Raw genomic sequence first — 17307 nt, 5'->3', positions numbered from 1 at the left:
TGAGGCAGCCCATAGATTAGCTAAGGCGGCCACATCCTCAGCTAGTTTCCAAATTTTGGTAGAAATACCAGATTGTATTGAACACATTTTAAGTAATGAAATGATATAAGTTTCTTTCCTTCAAAAAAAAAAAAAAAACTCTATTGGCTTTAGGTTTTTTAACTTGATACTTTTCTGAGAGATTAGGAGATGGCTTAACATGACTTTTTCTAACGTTTTTTTTAACGCTTTTGAGAATATAAATCCACTACTATCAATAGGGAGCAATATTTTAAGATGGGACCTTGAGTCGTAAACGTGATAGATCTACTTTCTATAGCCTCTTGAATATAAACCTTGAATTTTAGTTGAACTATGAACTTGATTTACCCAATGAAGAGAGAAATGAGATTCGAGAAATCCTAATCGCTTTCATCATTATGATTCAAATTTTTTTAATTTTCTTTGCAACAACATCTTTATGACCCCCACCCCCCTTCCCACACACAATTTACTTTTTTTTAAAAAAAAAAAATTAAGTTTTGTTTATTTGTCGAATCGAAAACAACAAGAGAAGATTAATTTGCTACTTTTAATACTTGTCAAATTTTTCATCACCATCAATCCCCATGTTCTGCATATCTATTTTAAATTCTAAAAAACTAAATCAAAGACAAGTGTATATGCGTCACATTCTTTAACTTGTTAACAACAATTTCTTCATTAGTTACCTTTTAAATTTGAATTTAGCCAAAACCAAAGGAAACAACTATATTTGGATGATAGACGACATATTCAATTGAATTGCAAGGAAATAAAGTAGTTATAGATCCATTAGTTGCTATTGTCCTTAGCACATTTCTTATTACAATTTGAATTGAGGAAAATCATTATTAATTAAGACAACACCTCATGGATCCCGGTTTGATTTGAACTCTTTCTAATTGAGACAACACCTCTTTCTATTGAAGAAACCATGCATTACAAAAATTACAAATCATAAGAATATGATGTCTATTTTTCTTGTGGTAGTCGATCAGCCAAATAGAAGTACATATGTCCCATAGCTCCGGTGAGAAACTCATTTTTATATCTAGATTCCATAGTCACAGTTTCTCCATCCTCAATCTTGATCGAACCTAGTTTTGGAGAGCAAACAGACATTCCGACAACGTAACCTTCTTCATTTCCAGCTTCCTTTCCCGTTCCCTATATTGGTGTTGTTGTGTACAATGTCCTTCCATCCTAATTAATTTATCAAAAACAAATAGTGAACTAATAAACATATAGATTATACATGCCCTAAAACAAAATAAATTTTACTATATTTGGAATCAAGAAAATTTATTATTGCTAAAGAAACAAATCAAGAAAGTATAAACTCGTTCAAAAATATTTAGTCAAACTAATATTAAACTATACTTATCCGTATAGTGTTGCATTAATAGCACCTGTATGCATATGAGCAGTTCCGCAAATAAGATAACCACCATTTTTCATAGGGATTCTTGCTTTTTGAACATGGACAGGGTCACCGCAATTGTTTCCTTGAATAGTATAGTCTGCCTGTAACAAATTTAAAAATCGTTGTGAATAACTTTCTATGAATTTGCAAATGATTTAAAACTGTTATCGTGTTAGAAGTGAACTTATTTTTCTTTTGCATGCAAATGAGAATATTATTTATAAAGTAGAGTTTCCTTGAACGTCCTTCTAATGTGTTCATGTTCATTCACTTAAGCTATGTCTTGATCATGAAATAATTTAGCTGATGATAAAATTGAAAATTTAAGTTAAATAAATTTTACCAGACAATCATGGACTGTTTCGAAACCATTTGTTTTGACAAGATAAGTGGAATCAAGTATATAAAATCTAATAGGGATTTGATGTTGGTCCCATTCAACCCACGTTATTTTGTATCTTAGAGCAAGTTTTCTACGTGGTGCTTGAAATCCCTTTCTCAACTTGCACTGAAAACCACTGTGGCAACAAAAGATTCCTCCCTTATAGTCGGGGGACAATGGTTTATCATGGGTATCATGTGTCACGTTATAAAAATCTTTTGGCAGATTAAATTGGTCACACCTACATTCGCTGCAACTTTTTCGATCTTCTATGCCACGTGTATCAATGATCATGATAAGAAATAACCATTTCTCTTTCCAGTCTTTTGTAATATTTACAGGATTACCTACTTCAAGTGCAAAAGGATCTGGAAGCTTTGAAATTGTTCCTCGTGATTCACTTCCCAAACCCCAATAATGTGGAAGAATATCTCCGTTGCAGGTTCCATTATTTCTTTTTATAACAGGACCCCCAAAAGGTTTGGTATGATCTTTGGGGTCGTGTGTCATATTCTTATCATCACTTTCATCATATTTTAAAGCAAACCAATGATGGATGTATGTTTCATACAATGGTATAGAATTCCCTTGTTCATCAACTAGATCAACATCAAAGCTCTTGACTCTAATATGACCTCTTGGAAATTCAATATTCATCAATGGTTTAGTCAGAACCTCACCGGGTCCCAATTCAAACTTTTCCGACAAATATGTTGCTTATTTGATAGGATTTTGATATTTCTTTTCTTTTGAGTAAGTTGTGCTTGATAGCATCATAATTATTGTTAATGAAAAAAATAAACACTTTGGAGATCAATCTCATGTTTACCTGTATGTGAATTATTAATGTTATATTATTATTAATGAACAATGCTTCTAATGTTATTCTTTTGTGTAAACTTATTTATAGATAAATATTATAATAAGTGCTTTTTTTTTTGAAGAAATTATAATAAGTGCTTGAAAATCAAGGAAACTAATGTAAAGGAAATGCGTACCACACTAGAAACCATTGCATAGGTTTGCACCTTGTCGAACTTCAAGGAAGTTTTGAAATTAAAAAGTGGTCTTGCATATTTTCTACTTTTATAGTAGAAATTTATAGGGTTGGCATAACTTTAAATAAACTTCCAAAACCCATATGTGTTTTTTTTAACAAATCCAATGCATACGTTGAATCCTTTTCTCTTGTTGTCTTATGAGTTTTCTATTTATAGTTAATTAGTTTCAACAAAAATAAAATAAAATTTGTTAAGCACTTATATGATATTTGGCAATGCAAGGAATTTGGCAAGATCTTTTTAGTTAGCGTTTTACGAGTATAATAGTTGATGTCTATTTTAGATTGCATGTCACCAAAATAATTCGCAAAACAAGCTTATTTTTAACGGTTAATTAGTTCGAGATTTTCTGTTATTTCTTAAAAAAAATTAGTTCGAGATTTTTTGTTATTATCTTTAACTTATTTTTGTTGAACAGTTTCACCAAATAAAAAACTTGTCAATCATACAAAGTAATATAAATGTTAATTCATATAGAAGTTAACTGTATCCACGTGAGCTTAGCTCAATTGGTAAGAACAATCTATAATATATGCAAGGTCCGGGGTTCGAACCCGAACCCACCAAAAAAAATATAGAAGTTAACTGTTGGACCAAATATCCTTTCCAAAAAAAATAATATTGTTGGACCAAATATGGTTTTCCTTTTTAAATATACAAAAATGTCTATCTCACGATGCTTTGTGGTGTCACATTTTTTTTTTTTTTGAAAGATTATGGTGTCACTTTTTATTAACTATCGTAAAAGATTTTTTTTTTTTTTTGAAAGAATCGTAAAAGATTTTTAAAAAGTTATATTATTGTATAGTTTTTATCTTTCTATAAAAAAAAAAACTAAAATTACATAATGAGATAGTTTTTATCTTTCTATAAAAAAAACTAAAATTACAAAAAAATGGGGCATTTTTTCTCTCACGAATATTAGAAGTTAATGAATAATATTTTTTTTCGGTTTCAAGTTAATGAATGATATTGAATGATATTAGTTCATTTTTTTTTGTTTTTTTCATAATAAAAACAAATATACCACTTGCAAACTTTTTATCCAATCATACTTAGACTATTTTAGGTTGATGTTTTCGCTCCTTTCTATAAATGTTTTGAGCCTTTGCTTTGCGAACTTTTTATCCAATCATACTTAGACTATTTTAGGTTGATGTTTTCGCTCCTTTCTATAAATGTTTTGAGCCTTTGCTTTGCGAACTTTTTATCCAATCATACTTCGACTATTTTAGGCTAATGTTTTCGCTCCTTGCCATTCAATTGTGATTTTCTATACTTAATCTCTCATGGAAGTAATGGAAGCAAGGAGAACAGGTACAATGAAGTTATTGAAGTCCAAACAACTTGTGGAATTTCTGTTCCATGCCCGAAGATCATAAGAATGAAAAGCACGTGAAGGGACATGCTTTAAACTATGTATACGTGTTATCACGTTGGGAATAGCGGGTAGGTCTATAGTCATGTTATCAAGCATGTCTCATCATCAAGGGGATGATGCTGAATATTTGGTGGACGAAAACAAAATGGAAGATGTAGAAAAAGATTATATGGATATTCAATATATTAATATAAAAGGAAAGAATGTTGATTTTTATGACGACGAATATGATTTCTCGGTTAGTAACATGTTTCTTAGTATGTTTTTAAAAAATAAGTGTTTGTCATGATAAGTGATTATGTATAAGCTATTTTGGTGAGCTCATAAACATATGTCATAAGTTCTTTTCATAATTTCTCAAATAGTCTCACAAGTGTTTATGGTTTATGCTAGTAGATCAGCTCATATAATCCAATACAGACAGACCCCAACTCATTTACAGTTATATTTCTATGAAAGACTAACATGGACACCGAAAACAACATTGACGCGTCCACACCAGTAATATTTTGAGAAAACGAAGTAATTGAATATATCCACATATGTCGGTATCGCGTCATACATCAACCACATCTTCAATATGAAGTTCTGGTGCTACCTAAATTATATGTTTATGTTTCTATGAGTAATATTGCACTTATGGTTGCAGCATAGAGACACTACAGCTGATCAAGCTAGAAGAGGAAAAGACATCCAGGGGATTCTTTGGGATAAACATAACGTCACTAGAGAAAGGTATCGGCAAAGTAGGCTTGAGCAATACAAGAATTATGAAAATATCCCTCTTTCAGGAGACAAGTCAGGGAAGGTAACAATTTGATGCCTTTTCTTTTTGATATTTCTGAGAAAAACTTCTTCAATCATGTCATTGATCGTAATTTATGACCAATATAACCATAAAACCATGCTAAGTTACTAACTTGTTTATATTATTACTATTATCCATTACAAACAGGATTTTAATAAAAGTACAAAAGAAGGAAACACATTTTATGAGTTCAGAAGAAATTCAAGATCAGTTAAACCAACAATTCTTCATTTTCAGGTAAGCAATATTCTTTTTATCTCGTTTCTATAAAGATTTAAGGGTGCACTCTACTACACATTGGCTTTGTTAATTCGATGTTCGATTGACTTATTTGATTTTATCTACTGGCATAAATATTTACAAGACTGTTTGACATGGCTTATAGAAATAGTTTATGACATTATCTATAAGTTGTTTTTCAGCGTGCTTCCATAAGCTCTCCAGAATAGCTTATGAAAAGTGTTTAGATTTATTTTATCTGAAGTTACAGAAATTGCTTAAATATAAGTACTTAGACGATGAGCTATAAGTTCTTAAATAAGCTATTTATCCAAATAGGATCTGAGTGTGCTTTGTGTAGTCTGTTCATAGGTTGTGAATCTTGAGCAGTACCTTGCATGTCATAGTGATAAAGAACAAAAATGGTTGTAATTTTTGGTTTTGTATTTTTTGTGAATGTTGGATAAAATATGATAATAAAAAGTGAAGAATGGTGGAAATAGACAGAAATGGTAACCAAACAAATTCCCAATCCAAGGAAGATGTTTAATCTGGTAGAGGATCGCCACAAGAAACGTGGTTTCTTGATAAGATCAATGCATGGTTCAATCCAGAACCAAAAAGAAGCAAAACTTCACAACACACAAAGTGTATTTTTTTTAATCAAAATTCTCTATATCCTTTATTGAAATTTCGTGTGCCTATTATACAAAAAGGCTAACACTATTTTTACAATGAAAAACTTAATGGAAAATCATTAATTCAGCAAATAAATCTAACATAAATGCCTATGATGCTGAATTGTTACAAAAAGGTTACAAATTGATTGCATCATTTAAATATTGCATAATTCTCTTGATTGTGTAGATGAAACATCAGCTTTTTCTTTCCTTAATGCACCTCCACATCTTGCTCTTGACTGCTTGGATGTTGGTCTCTTTAATTTAATCACATCCTGAAACTTTTAGCTCATTTTCGACCATGATACAAGCCGATTTTCCTCCTGAGATAAACATATGAAATGTAGATAATTTTGTTACCTTTCCAATGCTTCAAAGAACACCTCAATCGGACATCCAGAACTCTAGATATGAGAAAAACGAGATAGATATATATTGACATACGAAAATAAAAACTTTGAACCAAAAAATAATTTGGTTCTCTTATTCAACGATGACTTTATTACTCTTGTCAAGGCATAGCATTTTAGGATCACATCACATAGGCTTAAGAGATACGACCTTGCTTGGTTTGACTAATATTTCATCCTTTTTTTATGCCAATGCAGTTGAGGAATTTGGTGTGGGCTACATCAAAGCACGATGCATACTTCATGTCGCGATTCTCAGTTATGCACTGGTCTTCTTTAACTTGCACAAGTTCTGAAGTACTCGGCGTTTCAGAACACGTTGCACCATTCGAGGTAAATGCCATTTTAAATAATATTTTTTAATTGAATAGCATTGACTTTTGATAAATGAATGGTAAAACTATGATGTTATCGATTTTCACTGTCAGAAACATCCTGGAAGTATACTGGAGGGATTCACACGAACTCAAGTTACTACACTTGCAGTTAAAGATAATCTTGTAGTTGTTGGAGGACTTCAGGGTGAACTCATTTGTAAGGTAAATGGTTAACATATAATCTTAATATTCTTGTTACTGAATAGAATCGTCAACTGATATATTTTCATCGCTTTCCTTGTTACTGAAACACAGCACCTAGATCGACCAAGTGTTAGCTTTTGCTCAAGGACTACTAATGATGATAATGCTATCACCAATGCCATTGAAATTTATGCCACTCCTAGGTATTAGTTTTATTTCTCCTTAATTGTATTGTTATAATATTGGATATACAGGTAACATGTTTGATGTAGTTGTTTCATAATTTTTAGTGGCGCAATTCATTTCACAGTAGCAAGTAATGATTGTGGAATCAGAAACTTTGATATGGAGAAGTTCCAATTTTCTAAACATTTTTGTTTTCCCTGGCCAGTGAATGTGAGTCTCTTTAAGATCGATAAATGGGAATCTTATTTATGTTTGTTCAGAAGTAATATTTCCATTTTTTTTGCTATGTTGTAGCATACTTCTATGAGTCCTGATGGAAAGCTACTTCTGATTGTTGGAGACAATCCTGAAAGTATATTGGTGGACTCTCAAGATGGAAAGGTAGCAGTACTCCTACTCTACACCCTTTCGGCCAAACAATAGATCAAAATTTCAATTAATTATATTTTAAGAGAGATTATGATGAAAAATCTTGCTAATCTAAACCTCTTTATTTTCCAGACTGTTGCTTCAGTATCCGGGCACTTAGATTTTTCATTTGCATCATCATGGAATCCTGACGGGGTGACCTTTGCTACCGGGAACCAAGACAAAACATGTCGGATTTGGGACATGCGCAATTTGTCCGAATCAGTGGCAGTGCTGAAGGGAAACCTTGCAGCTATTCGTTCAATCAGGTATACTTCTGATGGCCGGTATATGGCTACAGCAGAGGCTGCAGATTATGTACATATATATGATGTGAAAAGTGGATATGAGATGGAACAGGAAATTGATTTCTTTGGTGAGATAGCAGGTATATCTTATAGTCCAGACAGTGAATCGCTCTTTATTGGAGTTTGGGATCGTTCTTATGCCAGCCTTCTTGAATATGATCGCCGTCAGAATTACTCGTGTAAAATGTGAAGCAGATGGACTTGGTATGTGTTTGGATTGTTCTTTGTTCATGAGGTAACTTCAATGTTGGGGAGAAGCCATCTTTGGAGAGCTGTGTTACTCTACGTTGCGTTGGCATGCGATGTTTCGTGTTTCCAAACATGTTATTGGTGTGTAGCAAAGTAACATGTTAGCATAATTATGAAGTTTATTTCTTTTTCATTGTAACTACTTTAATTATAGAGTGTTGTTTATGTATTGTAATTTGGCATAACCTATATAAGGTGTAAGTATATATAATATACTTAGTAACCTATACTCTCTTCTTTGAAGACTTTGTTGGCCCCAAGGGAGGAGAATCAGTATGAAATGTCTATCAGTCTATAGTTCCATGCCAAGAGGCTAGGTAGGAGCAGAAGCTTTGTGTTTAGAAGGCAGATATCCAACCAAATTTCAAAGTAGTGAAAAATTCTCCTAAAATTTATTTTGCTTCTCAGATTGATTATAACTTTTTTTAAGAGGAGAATTTATAATAACTTGAAACTCGGATCTTTTGACTTCAAATATGATTTTTACACTCAAACTTTATTGATATCATTTTACAATTTCTTTTTTTCTCGTACAAAAATTATTTTACATTTAACTTAGTTTTAGCTAACATCACATTTATAAAATCAATTTATTCGAAATTAAATTTTATCACCGTTGAATCAAAGATATACTTTATGTTATCTTTTGATATAAAAAAGACAATTACACAATCTGTCCATTAACTTAGTTTCAGGAAACGCTTTCGTACTTTTATAAAATGTCAATATTGTATCATTTTTATGGGATTTTTTCAATGAAATCTTGGTTTCTATGTTTTCATAATGAAGATTTGGGTTTTCTTATGAGTTTGATGAGTTTTTTATTTTATTTTTTTGATAAAAAATGATATTAGTGTTGACATTTTATAACATAAATGATTAAATAGAAAGAAAAAATAAAACAAAGGAAGAAAGTGCTACCTGAAATTAAAATTATGTAATTTTGCCTTTCTTTGGCTGACTATACACCGGTACAAATGTCCTATTGAGAAAACAAAACATTCATACCTTAACAATCTTGACAATTAGTGGACTGTTGTGGCAACCTACGAAGTGGATTGGTCTGGCAACCTACTGAGAAGGATAAATGTATACACCTTAACAGACTTAACATTTGATGGACTCTGCAGGACTGGCATGACTGATCTACTATGAAGAAATAATGTCTATGCCTTAAAGAACTGTTCAGTTCAAAGCCGAGCTAACATGTGAGCAACCTTAAAGGTGAAACTATTGTCCCACCAGTTCGGGTCGCGAGGGGCCTGGGAGACCACCACATCTAGGCAAGAGCAACCGCACAAGTGAGAGAGACACCACACTTTTACCTAAAACCTTAAAGACAATGAGTTTATGTGTTCTACCTCCACTTTTCTATCCGACGTGGACATATAACTCACACTTGCACACATTAATTCATCATGCTCACACTTATACTTGTACCGTTGCCGCTTCCCTCACAACAAAACCCACCACCTGAACATCTTTTTCAAGAAGACATTTGACACAAGGAGCCGATCGAGCGAACCTCGGCTCTGATATCATTGTTGGAATATGAGAAGGTCAATGGGATCACTACATCGGCCCTTGAGCGATATTGGATTAAAACAAAACGAGTGGATATGATTTGGTGTTAAACTTTAATTTGAACCTGATCATTTGTTCCTACATATATTGCGATTATTCATTGCATTCCATATGGCAATGTCATTTATGTAGCTTTCTTACAGGAAATTGTGGATAAATTAGTTATTATCAATAAAATAGTGATAATACTCCACCCCTAATATGCTAGCTTATTTTTTTACGAACTACCACATGTTGTAAACGCTTATAAAACATTATTTTCATTAATACAAACAGAATGTTATGGTGAATCCCCCTATCTTTATCTTCACTTTAGTTGCTGCATCATTTTCAAACAGAAGTCGACACTTTTGCATCTTCATCTCATGACAGATCATCTTACGTAATTTTTAGCATATTTTTTAGTTAATTTCAGTAGGTTTTACCAGCAAAACATACGAGTATTAGATCAATTACCTATGATTTCGGGACATTTGTATTGTTTTCTATATTTGAGTCTATAATTCTATTCTTCCCGAAACATAACAATTTTAGGGTGTTCTTGATGTAATTCACGAAGAAATCATGCAAATTGGTAAAACAAGACATCTGAAGATTTATGTGGGCCTTGGGAAGATGAAGAATGAAGATTCAAGAGGCCTCAGAAGACTTTGCAAAGGGAGGAATTTTGTTCCTAAGTTCCAAGACATCTTGCTTTGAAGCAAACACTTAAACAAGCGAAGAAAACAGGCATTTCAGCTCAGAACGCACTCAGAAGCGCCCAGGCGCATAGAACGTGGCGCCCAAAAGGTTGTAGAAAGCACCCAGGCGCATACAGGGAGGCGTCAGGCGCCTGGAGTTGCCAGGCACATGCGTCTGGCGCATGGCTTAGGCGCCCAACACCTGGTTGCTTGCGGAAAAAGTTGCTTTTTGTGACTTTTTTGCCCTAGAAGCCCATGATTTTAGGCCAAGTCAGGTGGAAAATTTCCCTATAAATATCGTCTTCCTTGTTCATAGTTTCTCGTTCAGAACTGAAGAAGTTCAAGAGGAAGCGACTCTAGGAGCTTCAGGAGGAGTTCTATCTTCTCCTTATCTTTCTAGGGTATATTTTTATCTTTTTGTATTTTGTCTTTGGTTACCATGTCTAACTAGATATTTATAGGCTAGGGTTCTAAGATGAAGCTCTATTTATTATGTTGGATAATTATTTATTGTTCTCCATTCTTGCTTTCTTTTTATTGTGTTTTTTTTTTTTGTAAGATTGTCAAGTAAAGAGGAACTGAATTTATATCATTTTCAACAATTGAGATTGGTGTTTTGCTAGCTTATTGATTTTAGGTTTAAATGTGTAATTGGTCCCTGCATTTTCAACAGATTTTGGCATTGGTCCCTGCACTTTTTTTTGTTTGGCATTGGTCCCTGCACTTTGTAAAAATATTGGCATTGGTCCCTGCACTTTTTTTTGTTTGGCATTGGTCCCCGCACTTTGTAAAAATATTGGTATTGGTCCCTGCACTTTGGACAAATATTGGTATTGGTGCCACGTGGCATGAAATGATTGGGATCAATACCAAATTTTTTACAAAGTGCAGGGACCAATACCAGTATTTTTACAAAGTGCAGGGACCAATGTCAAACAACAAAAGGTAAAGGGACCAATGGCAATATTTTTACAAAGTGCAGGGACCAATGCCAAACAAAAAAAAGTGCAGGGACCAATGCCAAAATCTGTTGAAAGTGCAAGGACCAATTACACATTTAAACCTTGATTTTATTAGCTAGTCCACAAGAAATATTCCTAAATAACTTCATATTTTCAGTTTTCTTGTGAATTTAACTTAAGGATATCAGTGAATTTTATATTGTATTGCTTGTATGAAGAAGGGTTAGCAATAACATTGATGTTTACCAAGTTAAGTTACATGCTTCCTCAACTCCTCTACATTTAATGAAGTGGAGGGACCCACTGTGGGTCAGTAGTGGATTCTCATTCATTCATAAAAGTAAAAGTCAGTGTTGGAAAGAAGAGACTTTGTCAGTAAGAGACTAAATATATAGATATTTGTAGCAGTGTTAATCATTTCCTATTTCTGAGAATAAGTCCACACAGCTCTTCTTACAAACAAAGGTTAGCTGCATATATCTATCATGATTTTATTATATGCTTTTCCAATTCCTATAACTTGTTACTTGTAAAATTCAAATAAAGAACAATAGAATCACTATCTGATATCTAGAGTATGATATCTTGATGTTAATTGTTATGATAGGTTCTAATTGATCAAGCATGTCTCATCATCAAGGGGGTGATGCTGAATATTTGGTGGATGAAAACAAAATGGAAGATGTAGAAGAAGATGAAATGGATATTCAATCTATTAATAGAGAAGGAAATGATGTTGATTCTGATAACGACGAATATGATTTCTCGGTTAGTAACATGTTTCTTAGTGTGTTTTTTATTTTTTATTTTTTTATGTTTTATGACTATGATATAGATGAGTAATTTTCATTGTACGATAAGGCCCAGTTTTGAGCTTAATTTACAACGTATAACACAAGCATTCATCATGATAAGTGATTATGTATAAGCTATTTCTATAACAAAAGATAAAATAGCTAAATTGTTTGTGTATAAGTTATTTTGGAGTGCTTATGAAAATAAGCTGAAAACAGCTTATGAACATTTCATAAGTTGCTTTCATAATTTCTCTCGAATAGTTTCACAAGTGTTTATGCTAGTAGATCAGCTCAAATAAACCAATTCAAACAAGCTCTAACTCATTTTGTTTATATTTCTATCAAACACTAACACAGACATTGGAGATGACATTGATGGGTCCACACCAGTAACAATTTGAAAAAAATGAATTAATTGAACATAACCACATGTGTCAGTATCATGTCATACACCAAACACATCTTCAATCTGAAGTTTCGGTGCTACATACATGTATGTTTCTATGAGTAATATTGTAGTTATGATTGCAGATTACCAAATCGTTAGACACTACAGCTGATCAAGCAAGAAGAGGAAAAGACATCCAGGCGATTCCTTGGGATAAACTTAACATCACTAGAGAAAGGTATCGGCAAAGTAGGCTTGAGCAATACAAGAATTATGAAAATATCCCCCTTTCAGGAGAGAGGTCAGGGAAGGTAACAATTTGATGCCTTTTCTTTTTGATATTTCTGAGAAAAACTTCTTTAATCATGTCATTGATCATAACTTATGACCAATATAACCATAAAACCATGCTAACTTGTTTATATATTTACGTTTTTTTTTTATGAGGGATTGTTTATATTTTTACTATTATCCATTACAAACAGGATTTGAATAAAAGTACAAAAAAAGGAAACTCCTTTTATGAGTTCAGAAGAAATTCAAGATCAGTTAAACCAACAATTCTTCATTTTCAGGTAAGCGATATTCTTTTTTTATCGTTTCTATAAAGATTTCAGGGCTCACTCTACTACACATTGGCTTTGTTAATTCGATTTATATGAAATTGGATGTTCTATTGACTTATTTGAGTTTATTTACTAGCATAAATATTTACGAGACTGTTTGACAGAGCTTATAGAAATAGTTTATGACATTATATATAAGTTGTTTTCAGCTTGTTTCCATAAACTCTCCGTAATAGCTTATGAAAAATGTTTATATTTTTATCTTATGTTATAGAAATTTCTTATATATAATTACTTAAGATGATAAGCTATAAGTTTTTATCTTATGTGAGGCCTTCACTCTTCAGAGCTGCAACATGTGCTTTGTGTAGTCTGTCCATAGGTTGTGAATCCTGAGCCGTACCTTGCATGACAAAGGCTTAAGAGATATGATCTTTGCTTGGTTTGACTGATATTCCATCCTTTTTTTATGCTTATGCAGTTGAGGAATTTGGTGTGGGCTACATCAAAGCATGATGCATACTTCATGTCGCAATTCTCAGTTATGCACTGGTCTTATTTAACTTGCACAAGTTCTGAAGTACTCAATGTTTCAGGACACGTTGCACCATCCGAGGTAAATGCAATTTTAAATAATAAAGCATGGAATTTTGATAAATGAATGGTAAAATTATGATGTTATCAATTTTCATTATCAGAAACATCCTGGAACTGGAAGTATAGTGGAGGGATTCACTCAAACTCAAGTTAGTACGCTTGCAGTTAAAGATAATCTTCTAGTTATTGGAGGATTTCAGGGTGAACTCATTTGTAAGGTAAATGCTTAACATATAATCTTAATTTTCTTTTCTTGTTACCGAATAGAATTGTAAACTGATATACTTTCATCACTTTCCTTGTTACTGAAACGCAGCGCCTAGATCAACCAGGTGTTAGCTTTTGCTCAAGGACTACTAATGATGATAATGGTATCACCAATGCCATTGAAATTTACGCCACTCCTAGGTATTAGTTTTCCTTCACCTTAATTGTTTTGTTATTATAATAATGGATATCGAGTAACATGCTTAATGTACTTGTTTCATGATTTTTAGTGGCGCAGTACATTTCACAGTAGCAAGTAATGATTGTGCAATCAGAAACTTTGATATGGAGAAGTTCCAACTTTCTAAACATTTTTGTTTTCCCTGGCCAGTGAATGTGAGTCTCTTATTGATAAATGGGAATCTTATTTAAGTTTGTCGAGAAGTTATATTTCCAATTTCTCGTTAATTCTCAGAGAGTTGTGTTATTTTGACATAAAATGTCACAACAAAATTCGACAATAAATTATGTGGTTAACAGAATCTAGATATGTGGTTAATTACGTTTAGTAAATGGTTAATGAATATAAGAAAATAATCATCCATTGAACACAATTAACCACATTTTCAAATGCCATTAACCTCAATTTTCATGTGTGTATTTTACAAGGCAATAGTTATTTCGGTTGGATCGTAATCTTTGTTGTGATCCTTTGCTTTTTTTTTTTTTTTGCAATGTTGTAGCATACTTCTCTGAGTCCAGATGGTAAGCTACTTCTGATTGTTGGAGACAATCCTGAAAGTATATTGGTGGACTCTCAAGATGGAAAGGTAGCAGTAATTCTACTCTACGCCCTTTCGGCCAAACAATAGATCAAAATTTCAATTTGTTATATTGTAAGAGAGATTATGATGAAAAATCTTGCTAATCTAAACCTCTTTATTTTCCAGACTGTTGCTTCAGTATCCGGGCATATAGATTTTTCATTTGCATCGTCTTGGAATCCTGACGGGGTGACCTTTGCTACCGGGAACCAAGACAAAACATGTCGGATTTGGGACAGGCGTAATTTGTCCGAATCAGTGGCAGTGCTGAAGGGAAACCTTGCAGCTATTCGTTCAATCAGGTATACTTCTGATGGCCGGTATATGGCTACAGCAGAGGCTGCAGATTATGTACATATATATGATGTGAAAAGTGGATATGAGATGGAACAGGAAATTGATTTCTTTGGTGAGATAGCAGGTATATCTTATAGTCCAGACAGTGAATCGCTCTTTATTGGCGTTTGGGATCGTTCTTATGCCAGCCTTCTTGAATATGATCGCCGTTAGAATTAATCATGTAAAATGTGAAGCAGATAGACTTAGTATGTGTTTGGATTGTTCTTTGTTCATGATGTAACCTCAATGTTGGGGAGAAGCTATCTTTGGAGAGCTGTGTTTTCAAACATGCTATTGGTGTGTAGCAAAGTAAATATGTTAGCATAACTATGAAGTTTATTTCTTTTTCATTTTAACTACTTTAATTAGTGTTGTTAATGTATTGTTTATGTGTTGTTCATGATGTAACATCAATTTTATAAAATACAATTATTCAAAATTAAATTTTATCACCGTAGAATCAAAGATATACTTTATGTTATCTTTTGATACAAGAAAGGAAAAATTACACAATATGTCTTTTAACATAATTTCATGTAACACTTTCGTTCTTTATATTTTTTTTTCTCAGATTTAATCTTTTATGTTATAAAATTTCAATAATGTATGTTGGATTAAAACAAAATCAGTTCAAACCTGTTGAGCATATGAATTTGGGTTGAACTGAAATCTCTGAGGATTTGAGGTGCATTGAGGCTCATTCATTAGTTCCCAAGCAAAAATTGTTGGATCTTCCTTCCTTATAAGTGATATTTGTGAATGTGTTAACTCTATTGAGCAGTCCACACAACGATCAAGAAATAGTATAGGAAACAAATTAGTTTAAACGAAACAAAAAGAAAAAAATGAAGCATTAAGTTTTAGGTACTTAAGCCTTGACATGGTCCTTGTAGTAGCTTCTGAGAGTTGGATGTGAAAAAAAGTCATCATTAGAGGTCAAGTTAAGGCCAGCAGCATCGCCCCACTTGACATGCTGTGTTTTGCCACCATAAGCCTCCCAATGGTTAACCAATGATAATGAGTCTGATTCTTGAATACTTCTTCATCATAAAGTGATGAAGATTTCTGAAGGGCTCTCCATTGGCCATCATTGAAGGCCCGTGTCCTACAAAAGGTCATATACCAACTGAGAATGCATGTTTGCACACCTGAGTGTGATAGAGAGCTTGAACTACTTTACTGGAAATAAAAGAAAATAGTAGCAATAAACCAATAAAGAACAAAGAAAGATAAATTAACGAAAGAAAATAAAATAACATTTTGATTCATTTGATTGCCTTCCATGGTGTGTGAATGACACTACGTATAGGAGTGATAATGGGCAGTGAATTGCTCTTCTCTCATCTGTTTTTACTCATTCCCGCCCTACGTGAGTTCACACACGCTGAAAAATACACATGCGTAAGTTAACTCACGCTCGGCTGTTTGACTGGAATGAGCAAAAACAAATGGGAGAAAAACAATTATCTAATGGGTAATAACTCTAATGGACCTAAAGACTAAAAACTCAACTAAAAGGTCCAACTAGAAACAACTCAAAGAAAAGACAAACTAATATAATTTTACTCTTAAACTAAATATCTAAATTATTTATTTGATTCTAATTGCACTCTCTATCAGAGTGACCCTTCCTCTTGTGGACTCATCCATAGCAAATACCAATATCAACCAATAAGTGTTGAACCCATTTACATAGAAATCCTGCTCCCGCTGATTCACCATCCAACTAAGGTACATGGAGAACAGGGCCGTCCCGATAATTCGGAGACTCCGATATAATCTTGACAATTTTCATATAAAAGTAATTAAAAAAAAAATCAACACCACTTATAGTGACAGACAACTAAGTTGTAGTTAAATATATGAGTAATGGTCTAAATAGTGCTTTTACCTACAGACAAATAGGCATTTGTCTACGGATAATGCATACTTGACAACAAAATTGTTGTCTTTTAGACTTTTACCTACGAAAAAAGATATTTAGTGTCGGATTTTGACCGTAGAAACAAGTTTTTTTTGATTTTTTTTTTATATATAAATTTTGAGTCCCTTCTAAGTTTGAAGTGTTGTGTCGAGCGTCTTGTTGTACTTGAACAAGGCTGGTCCTTTGGAGAAGGGTAGTGTTAAAATAATAGAGTTAATAGTAATAGTGTATATTTTTTTTAAAAAAACATATAAATCAGTATAAATTTACAGTAAATCTAGTATAAATTATAGAGTTAATAGTAACAGTGTATATTTTTTTTTAAAATAATATATTGTATAGTTGTATTAAGACATTGTGCGTGTGCGCGTGTTTTGACAAA

The 17307-nt window shown here is 32.8% G+C and overlaps 2 protein-coding genes and 1 pseudogene across 3 annotated transcripts; 2 read left to right on the top strand and 1 right to left on the bottom strand.

Moving 5' to 3' along the window:
• Positions 1 to 938: 938 nt before the first annotated feature.
• LOC146935293 (uncharacterized) lies at positions 939 to 2649 on the bottom strand (annotated as a pseudogene).
• A 1372-nt stretch (positions 2650 to 4021) lies between these two features.
• On the top strand, positions 4022 to 8347 carry LOC146935292 (putative WD repeat-containing protein C2A9.03). Of its 2 annotated transcripts, XM_085750474.1 has the most exons (10): positions 4022 to 4506; positions 4918 to 5076; positions 5224 to 5313; positions 6584 to 6718; positions 6814 to 6924; positions 7018 to 7109; positions 7197 to 7302; positions 7387 to 7473; positions 7594 to 7769; positions 7889 to 8347. In XM_085750474.1, exons 1-10 carry the CDS (start codon positions 4351 to 4353, stop codon positions 7899 to 7901), a joined length of 1125 nt encoding a protein of 374 aa, XP_085606600.1. In that variant the 5' UTR covers positions 4022 to 4350; the 3' UTR covers positions 7902 to 8347. The 2 variants fall into 2 exon arrangements, with proteins under 2 accessions (XP_085606600.1, XP_085606599.1); XM_085750473.1 differs by having other exon boundaries at positions 7594 to 8347.
• Positions 8348 to 11697: 3350 nt separating this feature from the next.
• On the top strand, positions 11698 to 15466 carry LOC146935291 (putative WD repeat-containing protein C2A9.03). The gene is made up of 10 exons (XM_085750469.1): positions 11698 to 11748; positions 11891 to 12051; positions 12612 to 12779; positions 12954 to 13043; positions 13516 to 13650; positions 13733 to 13849; positions 13948 to 14039; positions 14129 to 14234; positions 14582 to 14668; positions 14789 to 15466. Exons 2-10 carry the CDS (start codon positions 11908 to 11910, stop codon positions 15170 to 15172), a joined length of 1323 nt encoding a protein of 440 aa, XP_085606595.1. The 5' UTR covers positions 11698 to 11748; positions 11891 to 11907; the 3' UTR covers positions 15173 to 15466.
• The last annotated feature ends 1841 nt before the right edge of the window (positions 15467 to 17307 follow it).

Source organism: Medicago sativa, chromosome 3, assembly GCF_051527215.1.
Source record: "Medicago sativa cultivar Bolivia chromosome 3, Bolivia_mono, whole genome shotgun sequence".
Classification (NCBI taxonomy): domain Eukaryota; kingdom Viridiplantae; phylum Streptophyta; class Magnoliopsida; order Fabales; family Fabaceae; genus Medicago; species Medicago sativa.
Note: the sequence above shows the minus strand (reverse complement) of the source record. Positions and strands in the feature narration are given on the sequence as shown.

Bases quoted from the DNA above. Each gene is read 5' to 3' on its own strand.
- LOC146935291 (XM_085750469.1), top strand. From the start codon at position 11,908: ATGTCTCATCATCAAGGGGGTGATGCTGAATATTTGGTGGATGAAAAC. The intron at 14,040-14,128 runs GTATTAGTTTTC...CATGATTTTTAG, and splicing joins GAAATTTACGCCACTCCTAG to TGGCGCAGTACATTTCACAG. The intron at 14,235-14,581 runs GTGAGTCTCTTA...GCAATGTTGTAG, and splicing joins GTTTTCCCTGGCCAGTGAAT to CATACTTCTCTGAGTCCAGA.
- LOC146935292 (XM_085750473.1), top strand. From the start codon at position 4,351: ATGTTATCAAGCATGTCTCATCATCAAGGGGATGATGCTGAATATTTG. The intron at 6,719-6,813 runs GTAAATGCCATT...TTTCACTGTCAG, and splicing joins AACACGTTGCACCATTCGAG to AAACATCCTGGAAGTATACT. The intron at 7,303-7,386 runs GTGAGTCTCTTT...GCTATGTTGTAG, and splicing joins GTTTTCCCTGGCCAGTGAAT to CATACTTCTATGAGTCCTGA.